Raw genomic sequence first — 14,826 nt, forward strand, 5'->3', positions numbered from 1 at the left:
AACTGATAGGGAAACTGAGGCATGGGGGTTCTGACAGTCTGTGTCCTGTGGTGACAGAGTCCTTTGGCCACACAGGGCAGTCCAGGCTATCATCCCATCTGCTCCCTGTGCTACACCTAGCTCGGGCCTCCCCCACACCTATCTCTCTGCTGGGACCCCCATTCTCACCCTTCTTAAACATGCTCTTTACTGTTGGGGGGCTGTGAGTGAGACTGTGTGTGAGGACGATCCTATCTGCCCACACGCCTCTTGTGCCCTCCTCCAAGGGCCTCAGCAGGATGCCAGTCATGTTGATGCTCTGACGTATGCCAACGCACATGCCCCTAGAGGTCTGGCCTCTGGGCATGTGGTGGGCTCCGTCCTCTGTGCTGCCCCTCCTGATGGCTGGGCCCTGATCCCCAGACATCATATGTCAGGTCCTGGGGGGCTCCCCTTCCTGGGATCTCTGCTGCCTCACATCTGGCCCCTCTTCCTAGACATGTTATGACCACCTCCTACTTGACCTGTCTAGACCCATGTTTATTGGTCCCCATCCATTGCAGTAGGCACAGGGCAGCATCATTCCTGCCATCATTACCTACCACCGAAGCAGCTAGGCTCCCAGCCACGCCTTGCACCTGTGGCTGCCACAGTCTGTCTCTCCACAACCAGCAGCCCAGGGACCTCTGAAGCACAAAGAACTGAACTCCCCAAGCCCCTCAACCTCCCACTGCCCTAGGCCCTCTGACCCTCAGACCCCACCCATCTTTCCAGCCCCTTCCTCAGGCTCACCTCAGGGTCTTTGCACGGCCACAGCCCTGGCCCAGGTTATCCTGAATCCCGTGGAGTATGGCTAAGTCTCAGTCTGAGATGTGGCCTCCCGAAGGTCTTTCCTGGGCACTGCCACCCAGTAAGCCCCTGGTTATTCTTTCAATGCCCTACCTTCTTCTCAGGAAACATTGGTGGTCTGTAATCATATGTTGGCTTACTTCTTGCTGAATGGCTTGGCAAGAGTCTGTGCTCATTGCTAAACCACCCATGCTGCACAGGTGGGCCCTGCAAGGCACCTGTCCACATGCACCAGGCCCACAATAAGCCCTAAAGAAATAGATGATGCTGCCAAACACAGTACTGGCTGGCATTTCAGAGCCAAAGGTACCCAGAAGCACCAGGACAGTGGCCACTCCCCGGTCCCTGGTGCTCTGCCTGGCCTGGAGAGCACACCAGGGCCCCTCTCTCCTGGAAGCACAATCCACACCTGCCACTCCGCAGCCCCAACTACACCACCCACAGGCTGGGCCCACAGACGTGACACAACCAGCGCTGTGTAGCTGAGCGAGCCTGAGCTGCAAGGATACTCATACTCGAAGGAGATCCGCGTACAGTCCACAGAAAGGGCGTTCTCCTCATCCTCATTCCGGTGGTTGTGCCGGGACACGTGGCGCTGCAGGACGCCGATGTCGGTCACGTACTTCATCCTGGAAAGAAAGCCCCGCCAGCCGCCTGGGTGGGCGCCTTCCTCTCACACACGGCCAGGCCATGCGGCTTCCCTTCTTCCCTCGGGAGGCCCCCCCCTCCCAGGCTCAGGCGCTGGCCCACCGCACTGGCTGTTCCTGCCAGCACTGATGGAGCTCCGCCACCACTGCGGAGAAGCCAAATGTGGCTCCAGCACCAGGGCTTGGCGGCCGTGGCTGTGAGGAGACTGGGAGAGGTGTGCTCTGGCTGGGCCCCTGTCCCCCTTCCACTCTCCTCTAGGTGGCGGCTGTCCGGCCCTTACTTTTTTGAGGCCTCCTGAGGGTGGGCACGGTGAGAGGCCACAACCCCATCCACCAGCCACAGTCAAGTGGACGGACACATAGTGTCAGTAATCCCAGCAGAGGGTGATGGATCCCATACAGGAAGTGCTCCTGAGCACAGCAGGGGAGGGCAGATCCCAGTCCAGGTCCCTCTGCTGGTGGTCACTGAGCAGGACACTGACAGCGGAGCCTCACCAGAGGGGCTGCCACAGGTAAGGGACAGTGCCTGGAAGTGCATGTGCCCCATGCCATCCTGAACACAAAAAAGGGGGAGCAAAGCCCAGCAAGGTGTCCAGGCCTATGAGACTCAGAACCCTCCTGGTCCCTGGGCTATACCGCAGGACACTGGTGGGCAGAGTGGGGTGGGAGAGGCAGGAACAGGAGGCACAGGGATCTCTGCAAAATGCATAAGGGGTCCAGAATGCACAAAAGCTGTGCCACGTGATAGGCAAGGGTGCCCTTGGACAAGGTGAGGGTATGGGACCCTGTTGATTCCCTTGGAGCTCCCATTTGATGGCCACCAGAATGGGGATAAGAGTGGGTTCCAGTACCCCATGCCTCCCTGGTGTCTACATTCTGGGGTAGCCCTTTAGCTCTCCATCAGGAGGGACGGGGAGCACAAAAGCCTGCCCACCGAGAGGCTAAAGAGGACTCGGCTCCATGCCAGTCCTCCTGGCAGTCCTTGCCAGCCTTCTCTGTGTCTTTGAGATCACATCCACCCTTCCTGGCAGGATTCCTGGGGCCCTCACCTCCTCCTCCCAGCTCCCCCCTACAAGGACATATGGAGAGCAGGGAGACTGAGCTCCCTCCCTCATCTCTGGCTCCATCTGCTGGGCTCCCCAAGGGTGGACACAGCATCCACACCAGGCCACACACCACTCTACCACAGGTCCTAGTCCTAAGCCCTTCCTCAGTGAGGAGGATCCAGGCCCAAGGCCCGCTCCCTCCTCCACAGGGCTCTGCCACCCAACTTCCCACTGCCACATGGGGCTGCAGCCAGGCCAGGCCTAAGGCCACAGCACAGGTCAACCTCAGACAGTCTGAGGGAGCACATCCTTACTGGGTGATCTTGTCTTGTACCCACTGGTCTGTTAGTCCAACGATGGCCCACCTGGAAGAGAAGAGGGCAACAAAGCTCACAGGAGCGTCCCGCTAACATGGCCTGGCCCGGGCCCACCATCAGACAGGCAGTCTCTCCGCTGCAGGGTAGAAAGGTTATGGGGCCAGCTCAGAGCTCCCGGCCCAGTGTCACTGCTGTGGGAGCTTTGGGGACCCAGGAGGAAGATCTCCCAGGGCAAGGATGGCAGGCCTGACACTGTCTCTGTGTCCTGGCTGACCCCACCACTCTCTACTCTCATCCTGCTGGAGTGGGACTACAGCAGACACCGCATTCAGGTGCTAGTGGATCCTGATGCATCGTTCCCCCACCTAGCCCCTCGTGCCATCCGCCCCCTATGCAATATACCCTCTAGGATAGCAGACCCCCAACACGCCCATGTCTCCCTGTCTTAAAATGGTGGGACATGGAGCAATAGCATTTAGGCCTCTTAAGAGCCTTCCAAGGTCCCGTCTCTTAGCTCATCTATTGTGGATGAGATGATCATGGAGACCCAGGTTGGCCTGACCTCCCCAGGGTTGTGCCCAGCCCCTGGCAAGAGGGACTAGGACCTCGGGTGTGTACCCTCGGTCAGTCTCCAGGCTGCATCCTTCAACACCCTCCTCTGGGGTGAGAGCCGAGAATAGCCAGAGATGCTGGGTATAGGTAAGGCAGGGGACGCCCTGGAAGGTTCACCTGGGGGCAGGGTGTCTGAGCACCCTATCTCAGTACAGCAAGCATCTCTTCAGAAGGTATTCTTCAAAAAAAGGCCACCCTGCTATGTCTTCCCTGACCTACCCTTCCTCCTTCCAACCTTTCCACACATGCATTTCATATCAGGTTATTTTGCTTTTGTCCTTGTGCTGTTTCTGGAGTTTTCTGGAGGTATTTCACAGGGCCACATTCTGACATCAGTGCTCAACTGGGGTGCTTGCCGTGAGTGGGCTGTCAAGGGTACTCCTGAGCATACAGCAGGTGCTCATTAAAGGCTCCGCAGTGCTGACATGGCAGTCACACACTGTGGCTACAGGGCACGGTAGAGGGATCCCACCTGACCTTGCTGCAAGATCTCTTGATTTACAAGCTGGCCCCTGTGCCAAGGTATGAGATTGTCAGTCCACACCATGGATGAGGACCTGAGGCAAAGAGAGCTGAGCCAAGTGTCTGTGGATTACAGCTGGTCACCAGCTCAGGGTGATGACACAGCAACTCTGGGCTTCAGTGTGGCCAGTGCCTTGGTCCTGCCCCAGCCCTTGGCTGTCCTAAAACCCTGATTCAGCAAAGACCATTATAGTCCCCTCTATGGGCTCAGGGCCAGGAAGGGCCTCCCCCCCTCATCTCATGGAGGAGAAAACCAGGACCCGAGCAGAGGGCTGAGAGGGGTAGAGCAGGCCAGATCCAGACTTTCTTTGCTCAGACTCTGGGTTTAGTTTCTAAACCCGCCTAAGTTGTGTTGAGCACTCGTGCTTATGGCCTGCGTCGCAAACTCAGAGGTGGGCTAATGGGTATTCCTGTGCTGGATTCCACTGCACCTTAGGGATGCAAACATGTCTAGCAAGGCCTGTTTTGTTCAAATTCCATGTTCCTTCTGTTACCCAAATTGACCAGGCATCAAAGCTGAATGATAGGGTGGGAAAGGCAGAGCTGTAGTCAGGCTCCACCCGCGACCCTCTGCATCCAACAGTGTCCCCTCCATTTCCCCCAGAACTTTATAGGCAGGCAAGCGTCTCAGGAAGAAAAGCAGGTCCATGAAAATTCCCGGAAAGGGGCCGTGTCTGGTATTCCTGGTGGGAAACCGCACAGAGATGTCTTCCTCCAGACCCTGTTCTCACTGTGGGAGGACAGCTGCTTGGAGAGAAGGAAGCCCCACACAGCACTGGTCTTGGTGGGGCCTACCTACCACAGCATATCGTTCAAGTCCTTGGACATCATCCATGCCAAGTCGAACATCACCATGGCTGACTGCAAGAAAGAAAGAAGGCTGAGATCCAAGGCAGCTGTGCTCAAAAGAAGGGTACACATTGAGGCTGGGCTGTATACCTGGGCCAGACCTGAGCTATCTAGGGTCCCAGCCAAGCCCCTGAAGATTGAAGGTCTTCCCAGCTAGGGAAGGAAGTGTGGGTGGATTCTTGGTCAAACTGAGGGAAGAAGGCAGAGTAACTCAAGTGACTTACGGGGGGTCCTCTGTTAATTCACCATTCCTGTGTGCACACTTTGTCATGCAAGGGAGAAGATCTGGGTACAGCACCGTCCTGGGCCTCTACACATCTCACTGGTGCCTTGGTGATACCCGGGGAGGCACTGAAGCCCCCATGGGTTGGGGCCCATGTCCACATGCTCTTCCCAGAAGGCTGGTGGCCTTAAACACACACACACACACTACCAGGAAGGCTGGGTGAGGCAGGGCCTTTGTTACCGTTACCTGGACGTTAAAGAGGGAGGGTGCCTCAGGACCTCTGTGGGGAGCTCTTTCTAACAGGGCTGTCTGCAGACAGAAGCATCTGCTCCCTGTGAGCAGAGTCTGGGTTTTGGTGGGAGACAACAAGAGGCATCAGTGTCCAACCAGAAGACTCTGAAGTCCCATTAGCTGTGACACTGGGCTGCCCACCAGAATTTCCAAGGGAATGGTTCACACATGTGAAAGGAGCCAGGCCTCTGCCTCCCAACCCACCTCACCCACTGCTTAGAATTTTCCATGTCTTTAGGCAGAACCAAAAGGGCAAAGACGATCCTTCAAAGGACGATGGGACCTTGACAGGAAAAGGGATACTAGAAATATGGTGTTCAGAGTTCAAGGTCCCAGGGCCAAATGCTTAAACTGAACACAAGATATTTTACTGGAAACTTATTTTCGAGGGCTCCTTAAAGCCCTGGGCTCTGTTCGACACTTCCAGAGTCAACACAGTACGTTTTCCATGTGAAATTCTGTTCTGTAACACACACCATAATATGCAATTCTCTGAAATTCTCTGAAATTCTCGAGGTTTCTCTTCTTAGAGACTAAAACAGACTTGTTCTGTATTTTTGATGATGAACACAAATAAAAGCAGCTGTCCTATGCTCATTCCTCCTCATGTTTTAGGACACAGCCCTAGAATCAGAACTCTATGGTGAAGTACACCCACCCGTACATACCGAAGTCCCGTGATATTCATACTGTTGGTAGTCAAAGAGGATATCTCTTCTGTAACGACATAAAATGCAGGCCCTCAGCAGGAAGCAGTGCAAGGAAGACCAACATTTGGGAAATGCTGAAACTTGACAGTATTCGGAGAAACACTGATTAAGTCAGCCACTTACGGACCCTTTCACAGGGTATACATGTATAGGGCAGGGAAGGGCGTGACATCGACGTAAAAGGCTTGCGGCAACAAAAAACGTAAAATGGCACGGACTAGTCCCAGAATCCTACTTCTAAGAAATTACCCTAACACAACAGTTCAAAGGAACAAGCAAACAGCACCGTGTGCCCAAGGCTGTTCATCGTCTCCCTACTTGTTGTGGCAAAATACTGGAAGTAACCTCTGGTTCAAAAAAGAAGGGGACCGGCCACGTTAAGTACAGTGCATGTTATAAAAGCTGCTTGGAACTATCAAAAATGGTTATATTAAGTGAAAAAATGCAAAACGGTGTGCATATTATGATCATATAAAATATGCACAAGTATGGCTACCCCAGGAAGATTGACCCAAAGTCAGAATCTCTTCCAATCAGTGAATAGCATTCTATTCATTCTTCTTTCCTTATGCTCCCCAAAATGGTTTTTCAGTGTCCTTCCACGAGGGGGTGGCTGAGCACAATACTTGTTTACAAATCAAGGACTGGATCTAGCAAGGAATTCTCAGCTCAACAGCATGCTTACACGGTCACCTCGAGCTATAGTCACCTTTCCAGTTTTGGTTTTTTTTTTTTTTTTTTTAGAGCATTTCACTTTTTTTTTTTTTTTAAAGATTTTTATTTATTCATTTGAGAACGAGTGAGCAGGAGGGAGAGGCAGAGAGACTCTGAAGGAGACTCTACACCGAGCGCAGAGCCCAATATGGTGCTTGATTCCATGACTGTGAGATCATGACCTGAGCTGAAACCAAGAGTTGGCTGCTGAACCAACTGAGCCGCCCCTGCATCCCTAGAGCCCTTCTCCTTTAAAATTGACAATATGGAGAGGAATTAAGAATAATTTGGATTCCTTTGCACACGCTTTTTTCTATGAAAACCTTTACACAATTAGCATCTATCTCGTTTAGAAAGAACTTAACAAATAAAAGTACATCTGGAAAACTACAAATATAAAAGACAAGGGGCTGTTTCCCCTAACAGCATGTATCTGGGAGACCTCTGGGCCCAGTCCTGCCACTTGTGAGACCGCAGGGTGATACAGAGGAGACCCAGAGCTCTCCTCCAATGCAGGGGCCACATGCTCACTCCTGGAGCCACTGGCCCAGAATTTCTAAACTAAATGAACTGTTCTCAAGTGGGAAAAAAAAAAATGTGTCCAGGCCCCATGGAAAACACAAGTATTCCACAGGGATTACGGGCTCTGTGGCACAGCGTACTGCTTCAAATATATACTCACCTCTGGGCCTCCCACTCTCTTCGCTGCCTCCTCTTCATGGTTCGTGCCACTATCTCCTGATGCGGGGACAAAGAGAACAAAGGGCTGAACAAAGAAGCCAGGAATTTATCCCTGTAGCCTAAGAAGGTTCTGATGAGGCACAAGCCACCAGGCATGGGCCCCCATCCCCTAGAGGGAAAACATGGGTCATTCATTCCCATGTCCTGAGCTCAGGCTGGTCCTGGAGGAGGGAGAAACTGAGATGGGGAATAGCCAGGACTCCTCTGGCCCACTGGCACTGAGGATACCAGATTGTGGACAGGAGCAGATGCTTCTCCAGTACCTGGTCCCACTACACTGGCCACGCACTCCGTCTGTCCATTCTAGCCTTCAATTCTCCCCACCACTGTGTGATCCAGGATAAGTACATCGCCACTTCATACTGGCTTCCCCACCAGATTAATAAGCACTAATGTTTCCTATATCCTTCGACGTGCCAGTCACTCTTCTAATTTGATAGACATGATCCCTTTAGTTCCTACAGCAAAGGCATGAGGTAGCATGGCAGGTTTACAAATCTATGGTCCCAAGGTTCCTGCTTCCAGAAAGATGGAAATTTTCCATCTAATTTTCCCTATATGTCTGAAATGTAAATATATCCAAAAACCCTGTCGATATATATAGAAAGCAAACAAAAGACTCTGGAAGGTGGAGAGGAAGGCCAACAAGCTGGGGGTCCTAGGACCTGAGGAGTGAGGTACAGATGAGTTCCCCAGGTTTTCGTATGGGCTTATATATCCCAGACTTGAAGCTGAAGAAGCCGGCAATCTGGAAACACCAACAGGCACAGAGGAAAAAGTCCCCAACAAAAGCCAAGGACCCAGAGGAGCAGCCTCCAAAGACATAAAACTTTGAGATAATAACTGGCCCACTCAGGCCACTGCACCAAAAACACTGTGGCCCCACCCCTATCCAGCCAGCAAAGATCAAGTGGGAGCCTAGACTGCCACCTGATAAACATCTCCCACCTGTAACACCTCCACCTTTCACTTGCAACACCTCCCAACATGCTAACTGTGGTGGTATCAGAAGAGGCCAAATAGTGAGCCTGGACCTTCCTTACCCAGTGGTAACAAAGAGCAACTCCTCTCACAGCTAACAGAAGTTAAGTGGGAAACCTTGAAATTCTACCTCCACCTGGCTATAAAGGGATCATGCTGCCTGCCCCTTGCTTTGCCAGAATGATGTCAGAGAAAGCAGATAAAATGGAAGGCTTAAATAAGACCCAGAATCTCAAAACGTAATATAAAAATGTCCAGGTTTCATGTGAAAAGCACTCATCACACTAGGAACCAGGAATATCTCAAACTGAACAAACGAAAAAAGAAACCCATAAATGCCGACACCAAGATGACAAAGATGTTAGAAGTATCTGACAAAGATTTTAAAGCAGCCACCACAAAAATTCTTTAATGGGCAATTAGAAACATAGCTGAAATGCATGGAAAAAAAAAAAAAAAACCAGGAAGCTTTTACGAATGAGTAGAAAAATAGAATAGAGAAGAACCAAAGAGAAATTTACAACTGCAAAGTATAATAACTGAAATAGGAACTCAGTGGTTGGGCTCAAGAGCAGAATGGAGGAACAGAGGAAAGAACCAGCAGGTACAATGATAAAAATTATCCAGTCTGATCAAGAGAGGAAAACAGACTGGAAAAACAAACCAACAGAACCCCATTAACATGGAAACTACAACAAAAGACCTACCCTTCATGTCATTGGTGTCCTGGAAAGAGAGGAGAAAAAGGATTGGCTGAAAACCCACTTGAAGAAATAATGGCTGAAAAATGAAGAAATATGGCTCAAAATTTGGCAAGAGACATAAACCTACAGATTTAAGAAGCTGACTGAGTCCCAATAGGTTAAACCCAAAGACATCCACACTGAGACACATTGTAATTAAACTTCTGACCATTAGAGCCCCGAATTTTTTTTAAATCTCAAAAACAACAAAAGGAAAATGACATTTTACCTATAGGATAAAACAGTTTGAATGGCAGCAGATTTCTCACCAGAAACCACGGAGGCTGAAAGAAGGAGCATAACTTTCAAGTGCTGACAGAAAAGAACTGCTAACCCCGAATCCCACACACAGTGAAAATATCTTTCAGGAACGAAGAGAAGAAAATTAAGAAAGTCTCAAAAAAAGGAAAACTAAGAGAATTTACTGCCAGCAGATTGCCTTTAAAAAAAAGAAAAAAATATATGGTTAAGGGCATTTCTATAAACAGAAAGAAAATGAGAAAAGAAAAAACCCTGGAATGTCAGGATGGAAGAAAGAACATGCTGAGTAGAAACTAGGTAAATACAATAGGCTTCCCTTATCCACTTGAGTTTTATAATCACGCTCTGTTGTTGAAGCAAAATTTATCCCACTGGGACAGCCCATGTGGATCTAAATGTACACAGAGACTATTTTTTGGGATCGAGCCCCGCATCGGGCTCTCTGCTCAGCGGGGAGCCTGCTTCCTCCTCTCCCTCTGCCTGCCTCTGCCTACTTATAATCTCTGTCAAATAAGTAAATAAAAAATCTTTTATAAATAGAGGAAAATAAGGGAAGTAAAGGAATCTAAGATTTCTACATTTATAGCCTGTTTTCTCTAAATCTCTCTGAGTATGCACCTTTATAAATAAAAATATTTCTGAGAATATATCTTGGATACCAGTGTATTTACAAATCATGAGGATTTAATTACATTTGAAGTATTCTCAAAAGTGTTTGGGTGCCTGGGTGGCTCAGTTGGTTAAGCATCTGCCTTAGGCTCAGGTCATGATCTCAAGGTCCTGGGATGGAGCCCCACACTGGGCTCTCTGCTCTGCGGGGAGTCTGCTTCCCCCTCTCACTCTCCCTTTGTGCTCTCCCTCTCTCTCTCAAATAAATAAAATCCTTTAACAAAAAGTGTTAATTTTTATTAAAATCAGGTATGTAGGCCTAAACTTGAAAGAGAGCAAATACAAATTTAGAGCAGCAAGTAAAATACTCCATGAACAAGTGATAAATACTAGAAAATTGGACTGGTTTCCAATGTCATTCAAAATAAAACAGAAAAAAGAGATGGGATCCCGGTTTAGGTTAAAAGACGATTAAGAGAATAGCTAGTTACAACTGTGTCAACTCTGGCTGGATGATTCAGACACAAAAACAGCTATAAAATCTACTTTGGGAGGGGCACCTGGGTGGCTCAGTGGGTTAAGCCTCTGCCTTCAGCTCAGGTCATGATCCCAGGGTCCCGGCATTGAGCCCCACATCGGGCTCTCTGCTAGGTGGGGAGCCTGCTTCCTCCTCTCTCTCTGCCTACTTGTGATCTATCTGTCAAGTAAATAAATAAAATCTTTAAAAAAAAAATCTACTTTGGGGGCAATTAAAGAAATTGGAATATGGATTGAATAGATGACATTACTAATTTCTTATGTATGATGATGGTACTGTGTTTATAGAAGAGAATGTTCTTAGGAGATGAATATGGAAGAATTTGTCAGGGAGCATCATGGTGTCCGCAACTCATTCTCAAATGAACCGGGGTGGGGGGGAGGAAGCATATAAAAAAGAAGGCAAACTGGCAAAAAAGGAAAATGTGAAAAATTGCTGAATCCAGATGAAGGTTTATGGGTATTCACTGTACTATCTTTTTAACTGTTGTACACGTTAGGAAAAAATAAATAAATAAATAAAAATATCAAAAAATCAAAAATATCAAAAAAATATCAAAACAAAAAAATATCAAAACAAAATATCAAAAAAATATCAAAACACGTTGGAAAACAGTATGGAGGTTCCTCAAAGAGTTAAAAATAGAGCCACCCCACGACCCAGCAACTGCTCTACTGGGTATTTATCCAAAGGATACAGACACAGTGATTCAAAGGTGCATGTGCACCCCAATGTTTATAGCAGCAATGTCCACAGCAGCCATAATGTTCAAAGAGCCCAGATGTCCATCAACAGATAAATGGATAAAGATGATGCGATATATATATATATAATACACAATGGAATTATTATTCAAAATGAAATCTTGCCATTTTGCAATGATGTGGATGGAACTAGAGGGCATAATGCTAAGCGAAATGAGTCAAAGACAAATGCCATACAAGTTCATTCATATGTGGAATTTAAGAAATAAAACAGATGAACATAGGAGAAGGAAAGAAAAAATAAAATAAGATGAAAATAGAGTGGAAGACAAACCATAAGAGACATGGATATCTAGGAAATAAACTGAGGTTTGCTGGAGGGGAGGTGGGTGGGGGGATGGGTAACTGGGTGATGGGCATTAAGGAGGGCACTTGAAGCAATGAACACTGGGTGTTATATGCAAATGATGAATCACTAAATTCTACCCCTGAAACTAATAACAGTATATGTTCACTAAATTGAATTTAAATAAAGAATTTAAAAAACACTAAAATTATAAAACTTCTAAAAGAAATAAAAAAGCCGGTGGAAAATTATGTATATCATTATGAGTATCATAGAAAGCATTCACAAATTCAGATTCCAAATAGATGCACTAAGAAAGTTAATGGAAGTTCTTACGGGTTCTGACTTTAGGAACCATCGACATTCTCTTTAACGCCAAAGCCACTGGTCAGTTCTGCTTGCCTATCCCCCCTACAGAGCCCTTGTATCTGTGGACACGCTACACTGAATGCTGGAAGATCCTAGGGATTTCCCTGGCTCCTTCCTTCCTCATTCAGGTCAAGTGTCCATGTCCACCTTCATGAAAGCAGCCCATTCCCTGTCCAGCCCCTTATCTTGTTTTAGTTTTCCTCAAGCAACATAGCTCTCCCCCTGAAACCATCCTTGAACTGTGTTCATTTATACATTCCGTATGTCTCCCCCACTGCAAAGGAAGCTTTGTGAAGACAGGACTTTGTTCTCCCCGGGGGACCCTAGAGCCTAACCGATATCTGGCACATATTAGGTGCTGATATAATTATTAGTCAGGATATAGAATTCCAAGATTCTAATCTGCAGAACGTGAATGTTCCCAGGGAAAAATCCCACCAGATACTGATATGTGGGGCCCGATGGAAAGCAACTCACTAACAGAGAAAAAAGAATGCTATAAATAAAGGAGCATCAGATCACAAAAAGAGAGCTCTTAGAAATCAAAGCTTAGAAGATGAGACCACAAGTTAGCTAGAGAGTGGAACAGATAAAGAGTTGGTCAAGAGGAAAGAGAATCTAAGAATGTGCCTGAGGTCCCCAATCAGACCACCCAAAACTCTACAGAAGGGACTGGTCAAAGGCGGGGAAGGCAAGGAGAAAACATTCCTACCTTTGCAGAACATGCCCTCTAGATGGACAGAATGTCCTGAATATCCCCAAAATGGCTCAAAAGAGCTCTGCTCAAGCACCTTATTAGGAAGTGTCAGGCCAAGGATGAAGGGAAGAGCCCAAAACATTTCAGACGCAAGTTTCAGCATGCACCCCAAGGATTGGGAGCCAAAAGGCCTCAGCTTCTTCCATAACACTTGAAAACTAGATTAAAACATGGCCCAAGGCACCTGGGTGGCTCAGTGGGTTAAAGCCTCTGCCTTCGGTTCAGGTCATGATCTCAGGGTCCTGGAATCAAGCCCCACATCGGGCTCTCTGCTCAGCAGGGAGCCTGCTTCCCCACCTCCCCTTTCTGCCTGCTGCTCTGCCTACTTGTGATCTCTCTCTCTCTGTCAAATAAATAAATAATATCTTTAAAAAAAAATAAAATAAAACATGGCCCTCCTGTTAAAGGAATAACCATCTGCCATTTATTTCCCAGGTAGCAGAAGCCACTGCATTGGGTAAGCTACTTCTGTTGGCCAGGCCCCAGATCAGGTAAGCACCTCAGACCCAAAAGTCACGAGGCTCAAACTACTCTTATCTTTGCATGCAAGAGGCTTACCCTGGAGTGACCACTGGGGACTGAGCCTAGCTGAGAGCCACAGACTCATGCTGTTCTTCATGGTGACTGCAGAGAGCAAGTCTTGAGAAAATAAGGAAGAGAGTTGATGTTTATGCTATTTATTGTTTTTATTTATCACTTTTTTGGTAATTTTATTTTTTATTTGAGAAAGAAAGCAAGTGGTGGAAGGAGAGGGAGAGAGAATCTTGAGCAAACTCTGCATTGCGTGTGGAGCCCGACATGGGGCTTGACCTCAAGACCCTGAGGTCATGACCTGAGCCAAAACCAAGAGTAAAACGCTTAACCAGCTGAGCCACCAAGCCACCCCTCTGTATCACTTTTTTAAAAAGTATGTTCTCTAAGCGAAGAGCTGAGCCATTCTAAGTTTCATCTTATCTGATGAAATTCTACTGTATGGACAAGGATGTCAAAGGTCAGAGAAGTTCAGTAACCTGCCTGAGGCCACACAGACAGGGGATGGCAGAGCTCAGGGTCAAGATCCATGCCTGGTGAGTCCCAGCCAACCTTGGGCCCCGCAGGCTCCAGTCTGAGCTCTGACCTCTGGGAATGACAAGTTCCTCAAGATTATGGGAAGTCCCAAACTCACCTCTTCCAACCGTGTGCGCTTCTCAGAAGGCTCTGACCCATTGTCACTTTCACTTCCTGAATGCTCTTCATCCTCTTCTTCATCCCTAAAGATATCATCATAGGCAGGAACTTCAAGGTCATCATCTTGTTTAATGAGTAGTTTGATCTAAGGTTAAAACAAAAAGCAGTCAAGGTTCTCCTCTCTCATAGACAGAAAATTCTCTGTCACATGTTTTTCTCCTGGAGAATCTTCTTTCCCAATGAGCTGACTCGTTCAGTTTTGTGTACAAAGAGTCCCCTGTTTGAGAGAAGAATTTCCGACTTCTCAAGCATTTTCCTGTTTTCATTTCCACTCCCTGAGGCACTGGAGTTGTACCACACAATACGAGAAAATTCCAAAGATTTAAAACTATCCCCAGTCATTGAAGTCTGAGAAAAAAGCTCCCTCTTACGCCACACACTAAGCAAACAAAATGAATACCCTCCAACTTGGACTCTGATGGAAAACCTGAAGATGTGTGACACTTCGGTGCATACAACTGCTGTCTCTAGAAGCAGGGCCGAGCTGATTTTGCTTCGAGAGAGAACTTTAGGGCCAACAGTTTGATAACAAGGCTGGGGGTTGGGGAGGGTCAACTCAGAGAATGGTTAGGTGGCCGCCCTGTGCCAGGCTCCATGCTTGCTGCTGGGGCTCAAAGAGGAAGCACAGCACGGCCATTTTAGGCTAACAGTGGCCTCTTACGCTATCATCTTCTGGTCCTCACACCACCCTTTGGCTGGACAGAAAATGCTAGCCCCACTTGTAGGGCTAATGCCTCTAGATCCTTTTATTCAATGAGGTCAGCTGGGCCTGAGCTCAGAGGGCAGGC

The 14,826-nt window shown here is 48.0% G+C and overlaps 1 protein-coding gene across 2 annotated transcripts in view; it reads right to left on the reverse strand.

The window, feature by feature from the left end:
* The window catches only part of CDC45 (cell division cycle 45), a 32,501-nt gene that overhangs the window by 14,692 nt on the left and 2,983 nt on the right, over positions 1-14,826 (reverse strand). For both annotated transcript variants that reach the window (XR_004384844.1, XM_032875898.1), the window contains exons 5-10: positions 13,977-14,123; positions 7,445-7,500; positions 6,007-6,055; positions 4,772-4,833; positions 2,836-2,886; positions 1,338-1,457 (exon numbers count right to left, since the gene is read on the reverse strand). Coding sequence is in view for 1 of the 2 variants with exons in the window: in XM_032875898.1 (XP_032731789.1) it covers positions 1,338-1,457; positions 2,836-2,886; positions 4,772-4,833; positions 6,007-6,055; positions 7,445-7,500; positions 13,977-14,123 (485 nt within the window). In the remaining variant the exon portion in view is untranslated. The remainder of the gene's footprint in view (positions 1-1,337; positions 1,458-2,835; positions 2,887-4,771; positions 4,834-6,006; positions 6,056-7,444; positions 7,501-13,976; positions 14,124-14,826) is intronic.

This window comes from Lontra canadensis, unplaced genomic scaffold (assembly GCF_010015895.1).
Source record: "Lontra canadensis isolate GAN:19392208 unplaced genomic scaffold, GSC_riverotter_1.0 scaffold57, whole genome shotgun sequence".
In the NCBI taxonomy this organism is placed as follows: domain Eukaryota; kingdom Metazoa; phylum Chordata; class Mammalia; order Carnivora; family Mustelidae; genus Lontra; species Lontra canadensis.